Consider the following 20,623-nt stretch of genomic DNA (forward strand, 5'->3'; position numbering starts at 1 on the left):
TTTCACGTGCTGAAACAAATGTGAATGTTTCAATACAGATCAAGAGCTCAGTAAACATTAAAATGATAACAAAAGTACTGCGCTTGGCTTACAAGCATCATTTATGGCAATTATTCAAAATTATCAAAAAAATTGTAGTACATGTTTTAATAAAATGCACAAACAAACCTTCTTAACCCTAAGTATATGCTATCCCTAGTTGAATGGATTCAAGGGCAGAAAGTAACAGTATAGTCAACCCCTGTTGGACAAACAAAGGTGCTCGAAGCATCATCTTTCGCATAGCTATATGCCTGAGGACACTCCCCCTTAAAAAACTTAGAATAATCATTAGGTGGGCAATTATCGACAAACTGTGTAGTGCCTGCCCCTAGGTCGCATTTTTGTTGCCATTGTCAAGCTCTTTTGGGGCTAGTTTCATGTTGATGGTTAGCAACATTGTTTTGAGACTATTAGATATTGTGCTATGGATTCAGTTTATTATGTGATGAGATCACTTAGACTTTATATTTCATATATGCATGATGATTATTTTCAGTGATTTCAGTTATTGATGGTTATTAGTTAGATGGTTTTTATTATCATATGTGTTTCTTATGGATACTTACCCCATACTTGCATGTGTATGGTGTGTGTGTCTGCTTTTGTATGACATTTTTGATGTGGTTAAGGAAGGGAGTCGTAGTCACCTGCTAGTCGGGATCTACACGATGCACCACTTCCTGTCATTCCCTCTTTGGTTTAGTATATATTGTGCTTGTACATGCATGGTTTTTATGTAGGTTGCAGGTACCGGGTATCAACTTCTCTGAATTGCCAGGATGAGCGTACTCTATCACATTATCTTAATGATAAGAGAGGGGAAATAAATTCTCAAGTCCAAATCCCAACCCTTTAAGCCATTTGTTCTAATTGAAAATTAGGACAAGTATCTGAGTTGAGTACCCTCTGAATATGTCGGATGACGTAATTCATGATATTAACCCTTGGCTTGATTTTGTATGTATTTTGGCTATGATGGGTTTTCATATTTTTACCTTGAGAGTCTTTGGTGTATTTTCTATTAATTAAGCGTAATTAAAAGATTTAATTAATGGTTTAATTTAATAAAAAATTAATATGATATTTTAATATTTATTTTATTTAATTAATTGAGAAATTAATTAAATAAAATAATTAAATTAGAAAATAAAAGTTATAAGTTTAAATTTGGAATGTGATAATAATTATTTAATAGTAATATATTTAGAGTTCATTTTAAATAAATGACTAAATAATATTATTATTAAAGCTAATAAATATTTTAGCAATTAAGTTTTGGAAAATGAAATTTAAAAGTGGAAAATATATTAAAATTATTAAAAGATTTTAGATTTCATGTGATTAAAATATAAATATATTAAGACTTAAAAAGTGGAATTATTAAAGTTAGTGCATGAGATTTAATAATAAATGAATGGTCAACCTTCTCAACTATTTGGTGCTTCTACAGGCCTCCGCCAAGGTGACCCTCTCTCCCCATATCTATTCATCATCATGGTTGAAGGCTTGGGCAGATTCATTAAGCATCAGGTGTCCCAGAATTCTATTCAAGGCTGGCGGTGGGGTAATGGCTTACCTTCTCTTTCCCATCTTCAATTTGTTGATGATTCTGCTCTTGTTGGTCTTGCTAGGATCAAGGAAGCTGAAACCTTTTGACATGCTTTGGACGTTTATTTGGCAGCTTCAGGCCAGAAAGTTAATGAGCACAAACCTTCCATTTACTTTTTTAACACTCCTAATTCTATTCAGCACAGGATTGTTGGTATCCTACGGTTTCAAATAGGATCACTTCCTTTGACTTATCTTGGCATCCCTATTGTTGTTTCCAGGCAGCCACATCTCTTCTGGCAAAATTTGATTACCAAGCTTCAGGATAAGGTAAATCATTGGACTCATAGATGGCTTTCTATTGCTGCCCGAGTTACTCTTCTTCAAGTTGTTATCCAAGCTCTTCCTACTTATCGAAGCATGGTCCACGCTGCACCTATTTACTTTCTCAAGGAGTTTGATGCTCTTTCTCAACAATTCCTTTGGAGTGGTAATTTGCATAGTACTAAATGGAGCTTGGTTAATTGGGCAACTGTTTGTAGGCCTAAAAAGGAGGGTGGTCTTGGTCTTCGATCTGCTCTATTGAGTAGTCAAGCTTTGGCTGCTAAACTTTATTGGCGATGGTGCTCTAGACAACATCAACTTTGGGCTCGTATTATCACTCATAAATATTTTCATGGTGTTGATCCTTGCTCTGTTTCTGCACTTCCTCTTGAAGGTCATGGCTCAATGGTTTGGCATACTTTGAAGATAGGTGCGATGTTGGTAAAGAGGGGTCTGTTTTGGATATGTAAAGGAGGTTCTCGGGCTTTGTTTTGGTCTGATGCTTGGGATGGATTCCCTTCCATTTTATCCATATACCCTCATCTTCAACCTCTTTGTGACTCTTTTCTTGCCGCTGGATGGGATAAAGTGGCTCATTACAAGACTCCTTATCAATTGGGGCCTGTTGTTGGTCACAGATGGAAGCATTCTTCTGATTGGCGTCCTGGAGGTACAGACATGGATCGTCATGAGCTTTCTCAAATTCTGGCCTCTAGAGAGTGTTCTGCTTTGCTTGGTCCAAATGTTTTGGCTTGGGGCGATACCTTGTCTGGTAAATATCATGTCTCTACTGGGTATCAGGAGATAACTAGACAATTATTTGGGGATGCTAAGGTCCCCTCGTGGAAGCAAGTTTGGAATAAATTTTCTTAGTCCAAGTGCAATTTTTTCATGTGGCTATTGGCTCACAACCATTGTCTTACCTGTGATAATTTTTGTAAACGTGGATTTCAGGGCCCCTCTTATTGTGTTTTGTGTGGTAATGGAGAGGAGTCTGTCTCCCATCTGTTCTTCCATTCCTCCTATTCTACTCAGATATGGCACCTTTGGTGGAGCGCTTGGGGTTGATCTTATCGGCATGCTTCCTCCTTGCCTAAGTTCTAGGCCCTCTTGGGTACTACTCCCTCCAAGTCTTCTTTTCTCCATGCTGATTCGATTGTTGGCCCATCTTTCATGCTTTGGCATATCTGGTTGGAGAGGAATCGTCGCATATTCCAAGATGTTCGGCTTGGTTTTTTGCATCTTTGGTGGAAAATATCACATTCTCTTCAGAAAACTATTCTTGTGAAGTGTGAGCTTGATGGGGGTATGGATCCGGTTGATCTGGCTATCTGTAATCGCCTCAATTTTCATCTGTAGGATGGGACTACAGCTCATAGGTTTCCTTCTATGTCTAGGTAGCTTCACCATCAGAGGAAGGGTCGAGTTAACCGGGATGGGCACTGGACTCCTCCTCCCTGTGGAGTTCTGAAAATTAACACTGATGGTTCTTCCCGTGGGAATCTTGGTCCGGCTGGTATTGGCAGAGTGGCTCGTTGTAGTTCTGGGGATGTTAGATTTTTCTTCTCAATTCATAAGGGTGATTATACTAACAATCTCATGGAAGCTCGGGCTATTTTATATGCTGTGGAACAGTGTTGCTTGCGGGGATGGAGTAAGATTATCTGTGAGTCTGATTCCCAGGTGATGGTGAACATGCTTTCTTCGCAAGAGCTTGAGGATGTTAGTTGGCAGCTGGCCACTGTTGTTAAGTAGATTCTTTTCTTCTCTTCCTCTTTTCAGTTCATTAGGTTCACATATATTCCTCATGAATGGAATAGAATTGTTGATTGTTAAGCCAAATGGGCATCTAGTCATGATCTGGGTTGGAATATTAGGGATAGGAGGCAACTGTCCTTTGAGATGGTACAAGATTTTGATGATCTTCTTGCTCAGGATCGAGCTCCTTGTTGAGCTCTCCTTGTTGTATTCCTTTCTTTCTTAATAAATTTTTACCCCTCTTTTTGCAAAAAAATAATAAATAAATAAAATTGGGAAGAGTAAAGTAAATATTAAATTAATTATTGTGCATTATTTTAATGTTTGATCACATAGGAGTTGGCAAATTCTCGAGAGTTGTCATGTAGATAATATAGGGGTTTGTACTCTAAGAATGCACAAGTTGTCTACACTTAGGAGTTAGCATTTTATTTGAGCACATGGTGTCTACAACCTTAAGACTTATCTAGAAGGTTGGAGAAGACTCATGCTTGGTTGTCATGCTTATCTTCTAGTTGTTTCTAAAAACACTCTAGATGCATCTTAGAGGCTTTTAAATATAGGCTCTCCTAGTGTATTTAGACAAGCTTAATGGAAGCTACAAGCTTCAAGTTAAAAATGGAAGCTTCAAGCTTACATGCTCATATTCTTCTTCATGCTCATATGCTCCTTCATGCTCATATGTTTCTACATGCTCATATATTTTTACATGCTCATATGCTTCTATATGCTTCCATGCTTCTTCTAACACTTCTAGTCACTTGGAGGATTCAGTTGGCTTGGATCTTGGAGGAATTGCGAATGTTGGAGAAGGAAGGGATTCTCTACGGACTTCTGAGGCATGGCAAATTAGCATCAGTGTCCAAGTGCACTCGTGATGATCACATAATTTATTTGCTATATGTGTCTGAATATTCTCTATGATTGGATCTGCAATTTTGAAATTGGAATCTAGATATGCTATTTGGTTGAGAAGAAAACAATAGAAAAACCCTAAATCCAATTAAGGAGAAATAATTAGATATAAATTGAGTTTGGGTTCGAATTTATATTAAATTAGAAAGACAAGATTTGGAATTAAAATAGAAATTTTATGGTGAAAATTTGAATGATTAGATATAATCTTTCTATCAATTATATTTTTAGATGCATATGAACAAACCCTTTTATGGTTAAATTTAGAGAACAATTATTTTAAGAAGAAATTCTTAATTCATCACATATTGTCCTATCGCAGCCCCTTGGATAGACCCAAACTCAGTCATTCATAATTTTTTATCGTGATCAAATTTATTCGATCGCTCCAGTCAGAATTGGCGCAACTTGGCCCTCTCCAACATATTTCAATTTCAGCCTGATCCAACAGTTTATTAGGGAGATATGGCCCTCGTACTGGGACTGTTTTATTCAAAGACAGATATTTCTCCATTTTCCCATAACCAAAAGTTCTTTATGCTTAAACTTCACAAATATAATATATCAAAGCATGGAATGAATTAAAGATATTATTGCAATCTTCCCTTAGTAGAATTTTATTAATATGCATTAGTTTTATATGATTTATTATCTAATCTAATTAAATCAAATTTAATTAAGATTAGTTAATAGTAGAAGTGTAATTAATTATTAGTCAATCTAAGTAAATGAATTTTTAAATGAGAGAAAATTAAAAGAAAAGAGATTTTAATATAGTTTATATAATGGACTTTTTATAATGTCTACTATTTAATATATATTAAATAATTTAGAGATGGTAATTTTATATTACGTTTTTAAATGAGGAGACTTTAATGATAATGGATTAAGATTTAATTAACATGGAGTCACTATTATATCATTCTTATAGTTTGAATTACTATGGTATTATTAATACGTTATATATTATTAACTAAATTATTGATATACCTTAATGGTATTAAGAGTTAGCTAATGAAGCTTATGTAAAGTTCTCTAGATCGATTAATAATAGTTTTGATGAGTTTATTATTTATTAATGTTTGTTGGGTCTAACAAACTATTAATAAATAATAGTATAAATAGTTTAAATAGTTATCAATTAATACGATCAGAGTTAATCTAGAGGAGATTAGTTAATGATTGAAGTACTGTAAAAGATATTAATCAAATTGAATTGGTTAATAATTTGGAGGAATATTAATTAATTGAATCAACGTACATAGGGGAAACTTATTTGAGATAATAATACTTAGTATTGGAGATTTATATAACTTGTTATTATTAAAATAAAAATGGGAACATTGTTGTAGAGTGACGAATGTGGTCATTATAAATTTATTAATAAGATTCTTAATATAGCTTGTTATTAAATATTAACAAGTTATTATTATTGAACTATGAATATGAATATTTGTGTACTAGATTATAGTTGACTTTTAACTTACAAAATTATAGTTAGTTATTAGTCAACTGATATTAATTGGAACGTTGCCATAGATATGTAATTATTAATTAAATTAATTAGATTTAATTAATAATTCAGTTATGTAATAAAGTTTTAATCGATATGATAATAACGACTCTTTTAGTGGAGTTGTTAAGTATCGAAGTTGATAAGTCTTATGACTTGAATTATGACTTTAGATATTATATAGTTGTCAACGATGATAACGATTAAATTAAAAGACTCAAACTTTAGTAATATTTAATTAAGTTTCTAATTGAAAACTATTAGAATGTTAATAGGTCATGGATGGTGTACCTATGTTAATTGATTGATTTAATTGATCATTTTAATAAAGTTATAATCTTCTTATTCGAAGATTGATAATCAGTTCTCTTATAAATGAATAATGATCTTTTGATTATGATGAAAAGTTGAGGTAACATTAAAGAAGAGTTATTCAATTAGAATATGGATCATAATTAAATAAAGAGAACAATTTAATTAAGGGTCAGTGATGATCAGTTTAATGAGTAAATATTTATTCTTAAGTTATTCTTAAAATGTAATTCTTAAGAATGTAAGGATAATGCTATCGAAAAACAAATAGGTTGACCTGTAGGTCAAATGATGAAACTTAAGACACTTGAAGTATACTTGAAACGAAAATTGGAAACCTCTACACATTAATCAAGTATGTGATTTTAATAAACCAAAACATGTGTTTGCATTGTGTATTCTATATGCTTCTTATTTTAGATTTTGGGTTGACTAGTATTGACCAGTTATAGGACGTCTACCAAAGGCTCGGGGGTTATGATTGTGATGTCATGATGATATCTTAATTTTGATCTTTATAAACCCAACCATGGTTATGTGATAGTATGCTCTATGAGATGATTGTATTACTGATTGTTATTGCTTATCAGTCTTCTTGAATGAAGCTGAGTTATTTCTATCTAAGACACTTGACTTAACCATTTTTGAGTCATCGATTAGTTATCCTTGGATTGCTTTCCAGTCGCCATGATGGGACTAAAATGTTGATTTATTTTTTGATGATGTCATGTTGTGACATGTTTGACTCAACCATTTTGGAGTCTTTGATCAATATTATTTTGAGATATTCTTGGTTGATTGTTAAGAACCAATGGATATTGTAATTTATATTGGAGATTATATTTATGAGGTTTATTTTGTGGAGTTTTTATGTGTTCTTGGATGGGAGAATCATCTTATTATCAGGTTGCCTATTAAGAAACCGAGTTTGATATTCATGAGTGTTGTGGTATGGGACACAACTGTGGATTTATGTGCTTAGGAGAGGTTGTCTACGTACATGACTATGGGAGTGGCTTGCATAGGGGTCCGGGGCCCAAAGTGGTCAGTACCAGGGTAACCTAATGCAAGTTATGTAATAAGTGATAATCTAGTAATTAAAATTTATGGAGGGAAAACACACTAAAAAGATAAGTTAGAGATATTTAAACCACCCATGCTTTGAGTGCTTTTATAGACTAAGGATGGGAGAAGTGCCTCGTCTTCTTGAGAGGGCTTCTTGGTTTCCACATGTGCCACGTTGAGGGTTTGGGGTTCAGAGTAACCAGTCTAGGGTAACTCAACGCTTGAGGGTCCTGTGTCTAATGAGAGACCAGTCCAGGGTAACTCAAGCAGCCATGTGATGACACTCCCTAGTATGTAGCCTGAGTCTCCTCTATAGATTTTGTGTACCTTTGGTGGTGTACTTATTGTTGTGCCTCTGGGATTAGATGTCGGTTTTGTGTGATGGAACCTTTGAGTTAGTATACTTTTAGGATTCTTGGACTTAAAGAGATTGGTGCTATGTGTTTTGGATAGTCTGTTTGGGACTTGAGATTATCTCCTCGGCACTGTGGGAGTGGACCATTTAGGTTCCACGCGGTCGGGTGGTAGTGTATTTCCACTCTTATCATTTGAGGTCCATCTGAGACACTGTGGCTGGAGCATTCTTGGTTAGCATTTATCTTCATTCTGTTCTTGGATCATTATGATAGGTAATATACCTTATGATTGATGTATTTACTGGTATGTTTTTTATATTAATGATTTGCATATGTTAGATGATGTTATCTTATGCTTATATTTGCATGTTAGATTACTTTCTGCATATGATGTAGTATGATTTAGGTGTGACATTCCTACTATGTTAATACCGATGATCTCTTTGGTGCTTTGAAATGTTATGCACGGAGGGATGGCTAGGATCCATGATGGTCTAATGATGCTATTTACAGTTGGGAGGAACCGTGCACTTAGTTAATTATATTTGTGATATATGGTTATCTTTTATGATGGATGTTTATATCTTTTGTGATGATGTGTCATGTATGATATGTGATTTCATTTACTTTAATTGCATCATGGATTAATAATGGATGAAGATGTACTTTATTTACATGGATGTTTATTTTTTTAAGCCTTTCATACCTTGTATCATGTACAGTGGATGATTGAGCTAAACTAAAATGTAAATTTCAAAAAAGACACTTGTATATTGTTTAAGAACTTTGGATGTATCATTGCTAAGGATGTAATGATAGATGGATAGTTAGTTTAGATGTAATTCAACGTTAAGGGATCTTTAAAGAATGTAATCTGTTATATTATGTTTACTTTTAGTTGGATGTTACTATTGCTTCGGCAGATGTTATGAATGGTTTTACTTTCATGTTTTAAAAAAAAAAATGTTTGGAAAACTTTAGGTTAATTCTTTGGATCCCTTGGCGGAGCATTACATTTGGTATTAGAGTCTGAGTTTCAACATTAGGAGCTCTAGGTATATTGGAATGCCACTAGTTGTTAACTAGTTGAACAAAAATGAAAATTTTGAACTATCATATGCATTTCTTTCAAACTAAAAACTTGAAACTAGGTGAACTGAAACAAAACTTAAACTGTTACTTGTATATTTTTCATACTTCAACACTTAGCTTTCAAAACTGAAAATTCTATTTAATCCTAGATGAGGGCAAAATTGAGAATTGAAACTCATTCTAGTTGCAAAACATGTATCTTTTATCTATGTTGTAAGGTAATATGCTCTTGATTATCTTTGCAAACATTAAGTTTCTCTTGTTTAGAATGTATTAGGGTATCTATTTTAGTAGTTGTTAAAAGAGTGAATGTTGGATCAATGTGGTTTTTGGATTATCATTAAACCAGAATCATATTGCTCTATGTGTGTTGTAGTGTTCTTAGTGAAATCATATTTCTCTATAGGAGGGAAAGGGTTCAATGAGACCCACATAGTGAGTATCTTAGTTTTTCCTTCTTGTAGGCTTCCGGGAGTAAGCCTAATCTCAGGAGGATGGATGTAGTGCCTGCCCCTAGCTCGTATTTTTGCTGTCATTGTCAAGCTCTTTTGGGGCTAGTTTCATGTTGATGGTTAGCAACATTGTTTTGAGACTATTAGATATTGTGCTATGGATTCGGTTTATTATGTGATGAGATCACTTAGACTTTATATTTTATATATGCATGATAATTATTTTTAGTGATTTCAGTTATTGATGGTTATTAGCTAGATGGTTTTTATTATCATATGTGTTTCTTATGGACACTTACCTCATACTTGCATGTGTATGGTGTGTGTGTTTGCTTTTGTATGACATTTTTTATGTGGTTAAGGAAGGGAGTCGTAGTCACCTGCTAGTCGGGATCTACACGATGCACCACTTCCTATCATTGCCTCTTTAGTTTAGTATATATTGTGCTTGTACATGCATGATTTTTATGCAGGTTGCAGGTACCGGGTATCAACTTCTCTAAATTGCCAAGATGAGCGTCCCCTATCACATTATCTCAATGATAAGAGAGGGGAGATAAATTCTCAAGTCCAAATCCCAACCCTTTAAGCCATTTGTTCTAATTGAAAATTAGGACAAGTATCTGAGTTGAGTACCCTTCGAATACGTCGGATGACGTAATTCGTGATATTAACCCTTGGCTTGATTTTGTATGTATTTTGACTATGATGGGTTTTGATATTTTTACCTAGAGAGTCTTTGGTGTATTTTCTATTAATTAAGCATAATTAAAAGATTTAATTAATGGTTTAATTTAATGAAAAATTAATATGATATTTTAATATTTATTTTATTTAATTAATTGAGAAATTAATTAAATAAAATAATTAAATTAGAAAATAAAAGTTAAAAGTTTAAATTTGGAATGTGATAATAATTATTTAATAGTAATACATTTAGAGTTCATTTTAAATAAATGACTAAATAATATTATTATTAAAGCTAATAAATATTTTAGCAATTAAGTTTTGGAAAATAAAATTTAAAAGTGAAAAGTATATTAAAATTATTAAAAGATTCTAGATCTCATGTGATTAAAATATAAATATATTAAGACTTAAAAAGTGGAATTATTAAAGTTAGTGTATGAGATTTAATAATAAATAAATAAAATTGGAAAGAGTAAAGTAAATATTAAATTAATTATTGTGCATTATTTTAATGTTTGATCACATAGGAGTTGGAAAATTCTCGAGAGTTGTGATGTAGACAACACAGGGGTTTGTACTCTAAGAATGCACAAGTTGTCTACACTTAGGAGTTAGCATTTTATTTGAGCACATGGTGTCTACAACCTTAAGACTTATCTAGAAGGTTGGAGAAGACTCATGCTTGGTTGTCATGTTTATCTTTTAGTTGTTTTTATAAACACTCTAGATGCATCTTAGAGGCCTTTAAATATAGGCTCTCCTAGTGTATTTGGACAAGCTTAATGGAAGCTACAAGCTTCAAGCTAAAAATGGAAACTTCAAGTTTACATGCTCATATTCTTCTTTATGCTCATATGCTCCTTCATGCTCATATGTTTCTACATGCTCATATATTTTTACATGCTCATATGTGTCTATATGCTTCCATACTTCTTCTAACACTTCTAGTCACTTGGAGGATTCAGTTGGCTTGGATCTTGGAGGAATTGCGAATGTTGGAGAAAGAAGGGATTCTCTATAGACTTCTGAGGCATGGCAAATTAGCATCAGTGTCCAGGTGCACTCGTGATAATCACATAATTTATTTGCACTCTTTCTCTTCCTGTCTTCATCGTGTCTATTATATGTGTCTGAATATTCTCTGTGATTGGATCTATAATTTTGAAATTGGAATCTAGATATGCTATTTGTTTGAGAAGAAAACAATAGAAAAACCCTAGATCCAACTAAGGACAAATAATTAGATATAAATCGAGTTTGGGTTCGAATTTATATTAAATTAGAAAGACAAGATTTGGAATTAAAATAAAAATTTTATGGTGAAAATTTTAATGATTAGATGTAATCTTTCTATCAATTATATTTTTAGATGCGTATGAACAAACCCTTTTATGGTTAAATTTAGAGAACAATTATTTTAAGAGAAAATTCTTAATTCATCACAAATTGTCCTATCGTTGCCCCGTGGATAGACTCGAACTTAGTCATTCGTAACTTTTTATCGTGATCAAATTTATTCAATCGCTCCAGTCAGAATTGGCACAACTTGGCCGTCTCCAACATATTTCAATTTCAGCCCAATCCAATGGTTCATTAGGGAGATATGGCCCTCGTATTGGGATTGTTTTATTCAAGGACAGATATTTCTCCATTTCCCCATAATCAAGAGTTCTTTATGCTTAAACTTCACAAAAATAATATATCAAAGCATGGAATGAATTAAAGATATTATTGCAATCTTCCCTTAGTAGAATCTTATTAATATGCATTAATTTTATATGATTTATTATCTAATCTAATTAAATCAAATTTAATTAAGATTAGTTAATAGTAGAAAAAGTGTAATTAATTATTAGTCAATCTAAGTAAATGGATTTTTAAATGAGAGAAAATTAAAAGAAAAGAGATTTTAATATAGTTTGTATAGTGGACTTTTTATAATGTCTACTATTTAATATATATTAAATAATTTAGAGATGGTAATTTTATATTACGTTTTTAAATGAAGAGACTTTAATGATAATGGATTAAGATTTAATTGACATGGAGTCACTGTTATATCATTGTTATAATTTGAATTACTATGGTATTATTAATACATTATATATTATTAACTAAATTATTGATATACCTTAATGGTATTAAGAGTTAAGTATTGAAGCTTATGTAAAGTTCTCTAGATCGATTAATAATAATTTTGATGAGTTTATTATTTATTAATGTTTGTTGGGTCTAACAAACTATTAATAAATAATAGTATAAATAGTTTAAATAGTTATCAATTAATAAGATTAGAGTTAATCTAGAGGAGATTAGTTAATGATTGAAGTATTGTAAAAGATATTAATCAAAGTGAATTGGTTAATAATTTGGACGAGTATTAATTAATTGAATCAACGTACATAGGGGAAACTTATTTGAGATAATAATAGTTGGTATTAGAGATTTATTATAACTTGTTATTATTAAAATAAAAATGGGAATATTGTTGTAGAGTGACGAATGTGGTCATTATAGATTTATTAATAAGATTCTCAATATAGCTTGTTATTAAATATTAACAAGTTATTATTATTGAACTATGAATATGAATATTTGTGTACTAGATTATAGTTGACTTTTAACTTACAAAATTATAGTTAGTTATTAGTCAACTAATATTAATTAGAACGTTGCCATAGATATGTAATTATTAATTAAATTAATTAGAGTTAATTAGATTTAATTAATAATTCAGTTAGGTAACAAAGTTTTAATCGATATGATAATAACTACTCTTTTAGTGGAGTTGTTAAGTATCGAAGTTGATAAGTCTTATGACTTGAATTATGATTTTAGATATTATATGGTTGTCAACGATGATAACGATTAAATTAAAAGACTCAAACTTTAGTAATATTTAATTAAGTTTCTAATTGAAAACTATTAGAATGTTAATAGGTCATGGATGGTGTACCTATGTTAATTGATTGATTTAATTGATCATTTTAATAAAGTTATAATCTTCTTATTCGAAGATTGATAATCGGTTCTCTTATAAACGAATAATGATCTTTTGATTATGATGAAAAGTTGAAGTTACATTAAAAAAGAGTTATTCAATTAGAATATGGATCATAGTTAAATAAAGAGAACAATTTAATTAAGGGTCAATGATGATCAGTTTAATGAGTAAATATTTATTCTTAAGTTATTCTTAAAATGTAATTCTTAAGAATGTAAGGATAATGCTATCGGGAAACAAATAGGTTGACTTGTAGGTCAAATGATGAAACTTAAGACACTTGAAGTATACTTGAAATGAAAATTGGAAACCTCTACACATTAATCAAGTATGTGATTTTAATAACCTAAAACATGTGTTTGCATTGTGTATTCTATATGCTTCTTGTTTTGGGTTTTGGGTTGACTAGTGTTGACCAGTTCTAGGACGTCTACCAGAGGCTCAAGAGTTATGATTGTGATGTCATGATGATGTCTTAATTTTGATCTTTATAAACCCAACCATGGTTATGTGATAGTATGCTCTATGAGATGATTGTATTACTGATTATTATTGCTTATCAGTCTTCTTGAATGAAGCTGAGTTATTTGTATCTGAAACACTTGACTTAACCATTTTTTAGTCATCGATTAGTTATCCTTGGATTGCTTTCCAGTCGCCATGATGGGACTGAAATGTTGATTTATTTCTTGATGATGTCATGTTGTGACATGTTTGACTCAACCATTTTGGAGTCTTTGATCAATATTATTTTGAGATATTCTTGGTTGCTTGTTAAGAACCAATGGATATTGTAATTTATATTGGAGATTATATTTATGAGGTTTATTTTGTGGAGCTTTTATGTGTTCTTGGATGGGAGAACCATCTTATTATCAGGTTGCCTGTTAAGGAATCGAGTTTGATCTTTATGAGTGTTGTGGTATGGGACACAACTGTTGATTTATGTGCTTAGGAGAGGCTATCTAGGTACATGACTATGGGAGTGGCTTGCATAGGGGTCTGAGGCCCAAAGTGGTCAGTACCAGGGTAACCTAATGCAAATTATGTAATAAGTGATAATCTAGTAATTAAAATTTATGGGGGGAAAACACACTAAAAAGATAAGTTAGAGATATTTAAACCACCCATGCCTTGAGTGCTTGTATAGACTAAGGATGGGAGAAGTGCCTCGTCCGGGGTTCAGAGTAACCAGTCCAGGGTAACTCAACACTTGAGGGTCCTGGGTCTAATGAGAGACCAATCCAGGGTAACTCAAGCAGCCATGTGATGACACTCCCTAGTATGTAGCCTGAGTCTCCTCTATAATTTTTTTGTACCTTTGGTGGTGTACTTATTGTTGTGCCTCTAGGATTAGATGTCGATTTTGTGTGATGGAACCTTTGAGTTAGTATACTTTTAGGATTCCTAGACTTAAAGAGATTGGTGCTATGTGTTTTGGATAGTCTGTTTGGGACTTGAGATTATCTCCTCAGCATGGTGGGAGTGGACCATTTAGGTTCCACGCAGTCGAGTGGTAGTGTATTTCCACTCTTATCATTTGAGGTCCGTCCGAGACACCGTGGCTAGAGCATTCTTGGCTGGTATTTATCTTCATTCTGTTCTTGGATCATTATGATAGGTAATATACCTTATGATGGATGTATTTACTGGTATTTTTTTTATATTGATGATTTGCATATGTTAGATGATGTTATCTTATGCTTATATTTGCATGTTAGATTACTTTCTGCATATGATGTAGTATGATTTAGGTGTGACATTCCTATCGCTTAATATCGATGATCTCTTCGGTGCTTTGGAATGTTATGCACGGAGGGATAGCTAGGATCCACGATGGTCTAATGATGCTATTTACGGTTGGGAGGAACCGTGCACTTAGTTAATTATGTTTGTGATATATGGTTATCTTTTATGATGGATGTTTATATCTTTTGTGATGATGTATCATGTATGATATGTGGTTTCATTTACTTTAATTGCATCATGGATTAATAATGGATGAAGATGTACTTTATTTACATGGATATTTATTCTTTTAAGCCTTTCATACCTTGTATCATGTACAGTGGATGATTGAGCTAAACTAAAATGTAAATTTCAAAAAAGACACTTGTATATTGTTTAAGAACTTTGGATGTATCATTGCTAAGGATGTAATGATAGATGGATAGTTAGTTTAGATTTAATTCAACGTTAAGAGATCTTTAAAGAATGTAATCTGTTATGTTATGTTTACTTTTAGTTGGATGTTACTATTACTTCCGCAAATGTTATGAATGGTTTTACTTTCATGTTTTAAAAAAAAAAAAATGTTTGGCAAACTTTAGGTTAATTCTTTGGATCCCTTGGCGGGGCATTACAAACTGCCCTCTATAGCAATACTGATCATTAGAAGGAAAAGCCAAGCAAGCATTCTTACACGCTCCATTAGTCTTCAATTCTGCAGGACAATCTGCAGTGATGTTTTTGTTGCAAGAAATGGCCTTGCAATTCCTTGAGCTGGGTAAAACAGCAATAGGCAAATTGAAACCATCTACAAGAGATATGTCATAATAATCCTGGTTTCCACTGCCAGCTAGTGTGAATTCAACCAAGGTGGTAGGAACTACTCCAGTGACTTGGCAAGCGAGTACTCCCGCACAATCACCTATTAAGCAGGCTCCAATTCCTTGTGCATTGAAATTGCACTCAGTTCGCCCCCATATTCTTCCTACCTATTGATTCGGTGGGACAATTAGAGTTGTCTGCATGCCAGATGGAAGCTCTAATCCACTGCTTGGATTGAAACTTGCAGGCCAAATTGTAAATGGGCATTTGTTCTGTATGGTGAAATTGGTAGCATAACATCCTACAAACAAATTGGTCAGATTTCCATAATTCCTTTTTCAACTTTTATCATCAAACTTACACATTTATGATTATATTCAGTTAGATTTTTTATTATACTGTGTGATTCATAATTCAGAGTGCAAGAGAACACTAAGAACAAACGAAAAACATGAAATTATTTCCATTTAAATCATTATTCCTCGTATGAAGAATGAAAACAACTTGAACTTTTTCTCTGCACTCGGTATTTTCTTGGTGTTCTCTTGCATTTTGATGAGGAAATTAAATAGCATCTTACAAACAATTTTACATATTGTCTTAATTTTAATAATATTGTTCTTATAAGTATCATTAAAAAAATTGAAAATGAAAAGGGACTAATATTCTTACCTACGTCATAAAAATAAAAGGGATAAAACTACATAAAAATAAGAAGGATAAAACTATCCTATTTTCTTCTCTATCTAATCAGAAATGCCAATTATACACTATTCTAAATGAACAAAAGAGAGAAAAATTATACTAATATTTAAAATCTTCAAATTTGTTTTGATTTTATTTCCATTGTTATGATACCTAAATTTGATGGTGGTAGTATTAGTTTCTGCACTTTTAAACTTCTAAACCTATATGATATGCTCAAAAATCTTAAAATCAAATAAATTGGCATTTTGCATTTTTATTAAATTATCAACAAACCTTAATAAAAAAAAAATTTTACTAATTTTGAATTTTTGTCGTATATTTTTTTATGAAGTAGATTCAAACCCAAATCTTGCTCACGTTTAATCCTAGATTAATTATTATTTGTTAAGATTAATTATTATTTATTGAGATTAATATCAATTATGTGTTAACCATGAAGCCTCACAATTACCTTCCTTTTTTTATGTATTATTAATTTATAATTTTTTCTATAAAAAAAAAATTTAACAAATATAAAAGTCTTTATTATATAATAATTTAAAAATATTTTAATTAAATTTACTCAGCATTTGATCTTAAAATTTTGAGAAAAAATCACTATTTTCATGAATGTGAAAAGAAAAAATTTAAAATGTTTGATTTTTTTAAAAAAATTAGTGGTCTAAAGATTAGCCAGCCCCATCTTTAATATTACTAATTTATGATAATAATATTTATTGTATAATATTAGAAAGTTATTTATTTTTTATGTATTATTAATTTATATTTTTTTCTAAAATCGTTTGTTTTTTTTTTAACAAATATAGAAGTCTTTATTATATATTAACTTTTAAAAAAATTAATTCAATTTACAGATATTTTTGATAGAAAAATAAACAATATTATAATGACCAAACCGTGATAAGAAAAAAAAAATCATATGAAAATTGGGTTGACAATGAAATTCCAGAGGTGTTCCTTATAATGATTTCTATTTATCTTTCGAACACGGCATCCTACAAACATTTTACAGAGCAGAGAGTAAATTTTAGTTATCATTATTTATTCTCAGGTGAGATGAGCACAATCACTGTAGGAATAACAAAAACATACCTAGAAAAAGAAGAACCAGATACTCATAAATTGAAAACGCCATTGTTCGCAATTACCCAGGGACCAAACAATTCTAGTTTCTATCAATTTAATTGGATTTCTTTTTCCTGTAGTTGACATATTTATTGATGGATCTTTTCTTAAAAATAGAATTGTTTTATGTTTTCTTGAGTTTAAATGGATGTGAACAAGTTCCGGCATTTTCTTCGCCCTGTTCTATTGGCATTTTACCATTTCAAACCTTACGTCAGCTGACAGTAGAGAGAAAACAAGAAGCCAACTGCAAGAAAATCTAAATAATAAAAATATTATTTACAATTAACATGCTCTAAAATTATATATCTAAATAAAATCATTAGGTGTTTTTTTGTTTTTCTTCCATGTTTTCATTGTAGATGAGACCTATTCATTTAGCTAATAATGGCAAACCGTTGTTTAAGTAGGTTTTATAGATTTGTAAATGTGAAATGTGAAATTAAAATGTGTGTCATTTTTTTATGATTTGTTATTTCAATTATATTAATTGTGTTGTTTTAACTTAAAGATAATACTATAAGTGATATATTTTAATTTTGTGAATTTGGATTATGATAATTATGGTATTTAATCTTTTTATCATCTATTTTCATAAATTTATCTTAATCTGGAATTCTTATTCACTATATTTATTAGATTAAATCTATAAATTTGATATAAAATCATTTCTACAATAAAAGAAATTGAACATTTAACTTCTAAACTTCACATTTTAAAATTTAGAAATATTTACATTTATAATCAGCCTAATACATGTTTGTGCTGATTTTGTGCTACAACATTGGGAATAATGACATTTATTCATTAATTTGAAATCAATTATAACTCATAAGAAACTAGGGATATAAGAATAATAAATAATATATAGAAATCACAATAGCATAATTAAATAAATTAACTTCTCCTAAATGCTCATTATTTTTTAATCCATTTGCATATCTTTGAGCCTATTAAAATACATTTAATATTCTCAAAATAAAATTAATAAATGAAATATTTTACACTCCTCTTTCTTTGTCTCAAGTTTTTGATCTTCTTTTGAATCTCTAAAATATATTTATATTATGACATTTCTCCTTCAACTTGATAACCATTTAAATCAATTCATTTATGTCCAACCAATCATACTCTCTTTATAAAATGACTTTATATAAAATAAAATAAAACTTTGTCCTAACTTAGCCCTTTAAACATTGGTTATATATATTTACACTCAAGGAGCTCTTCAATATCACTAATTAAATACTCAAAGCACTCTTAGCTAATTTAATCTACAACTAGCTCTTCCACAGCAAAAAACCTAATTTTCCTTTATAGATTTGATGCTCGAATTCATCTTGATGATGGATAATGGAGTGTGATTGGAAATGTTGAGCTAAAAGTACTTTACACAATCAAATCCAAAAGTGTCTTGCAAAACATTATCATGAATTGTGGAAATTTGTTCTCATCAATTTATACCCTTCATGGGAGGGAACTTGGTGTTAAATCTAAACGATTAGAGATGCTAAGGATCAAGCTTACAAAGAAAGTTGCAGACCTAGCTTTTTTGAAAGATTTTAGGATGCTAAGTTCCTACCTCTCTCTTTATTTAATCTTGGTTGGGTCTATACATTTATCTATTTTTCCTTTTCCTCTCAAAATCTTGGTTTCATCATGGTGATGGATTAGGGAATGTGATTCGAAATGTTGATACTAAAAATACTTTACACAATCAAACCCAGAAGTGTCTTGTAAATAATGTATAGTCTATTTTAAACTCTTCAAAATTAAAAGAAATGAAAAAGATGTTACTTTGGACAAAATCCTAAAATGTTTGGTGTTATTTTGTAAGTATTCATTATTGATCAAAACCTTATATTATGTTGTGTGACATGTTTAAGTGGGGAAAGTGCTATTGGAGTACAATATGCTATTGGGGACATAACAAGACTTGCCATATGGGAGAAGTTAAGGTCTATCAGTGTGAAAAGGAAACAAAGAGATCAAGGGAAGTTTTTTGGAAGAGTCTAGAAACCCTAGTTATATCACCGAGTAATAACAGTAAAAGAAATGAATGAGGTAAGAAGAGAGTAATAATGGTCATTGTAGATTTTTTTGTCACACCAAAAGCACATACTTATGGTGGAGAGGGATCTCATCAAGGATATAGTCGCTACGCCAACTCCCCCCCCTGCACACGATGGAGCCAGATACAACCATTTATCATGTGGGATTTGCACCCACTACATACCATGTTGATAATCCAAGCCTATGTGGATGAAGGGTCAAAGGGCTTGAGGGACTCAAAATGGTGACCTACGCTCTGATACTATATAGATTTTTCCATCAGACCAAAAGCACAGACGTATGATGGAGAGGGATCTCATCAGGGATATAATCGCTACGCCAATAGTCATGGTAGGACGTGTCATGAGAGAAGAAGCTATTAGAAGCAATACTAGTATGAAAGGTTATCAATGAAGGTATAGAGAAGAAACTGTTAGTGATGAGTTAGAATAGTAGGCTATCAAAAGATGATTAGTTGAAGCAATGGACCTATCAAGCAGAAGAAAGGCAAATACAAGTCAATCTCTTGTATTTTTTTCCTAAATATTTACTCAACGAGATTGTGATATCCTTTTATAAGTTGGTCTTTAAAAGGACTTGGTAGTTCTATTTTGAACTCATTATGTAAATCCTTTAATCGGGTGAAAACTATAAGAGTGGGATAAAATCTCTTAACATAGTATTCTACAATAGGACTTGTGATACTCTTTGCAAGGTATTAGGTACATTATTATAAAGCTCTTAACCAAGCACCTTGTTACTACAGTGATGAGTTGTGGGTATCATCCCCACCATAGTATTTTTCTCTGGCCCAAGGTTTTTTGTGATACCAAAATCAATGTGTTATGTAGGAAAATTAAAAATCTAGAATGATTAAAATATATGTGGGCATTTCCTTTTGGTTTTGATTTTTGGGACAGATAGTCCAATGGCTTATGTATGAGCATGGAGATGGCTTAGGTAAGAGGTGGAAGCCAAGATTAATTATAATTACATGTTTTGATTAATTATTATTTTTATTTATTAAATTTGAGTAGATTTGAACCTAAGACCTCTAAGATAAGAGACTCACAATTTACCATTATGTTGTAGGCTCTAGCCTGTTTTGATGATTTGG

General features: G+C 31.5%; 1 protein-coding gene across 1 annotated transcript in view; it reads right to left on the reverse strand.

The window, feature by feature from the left end:
* Positions 1-209: 209 nt before the first annotated feature.
* The window catches only part of LOC149559683 (pathogenesis-related thaumatin-like protein 3.7), a 69,233-nt gene continuing 48,819 nt past the window's right edge, over positions 210-20,623 (reverse strand). The window contains exons 3-4 of the mRNA XM_089827460.1: positions 15,449-15,788; positions 210-364 (exon numbers count right to left, since the gene is read on the reverse strand). Coding sequence (XP_089683586.1) covers positions 210-364; positions 15,449-15,788 — 495 coding nt within the window. The remainder of the gene's footprint in view (positions 365-15,448; positions 15,789-20,623) is intronic.

The sequence above is a fragment of the Cupressus sempervirens genome, chromosome 4 (genome assembly GCF_028749045.1).
Source record: "Cupressus sempervirens isolate cs-2001-9-10 chromosome 4, ASM2874904v1, whole genome shotgun sequence".
Taxonomy (NCBI): Eukaryota; Viridiplantae; Streptophyta; class Pinopsida; order Cupressales; family Cupressaceae; genus Cupressus; species Cupressus sempervirens.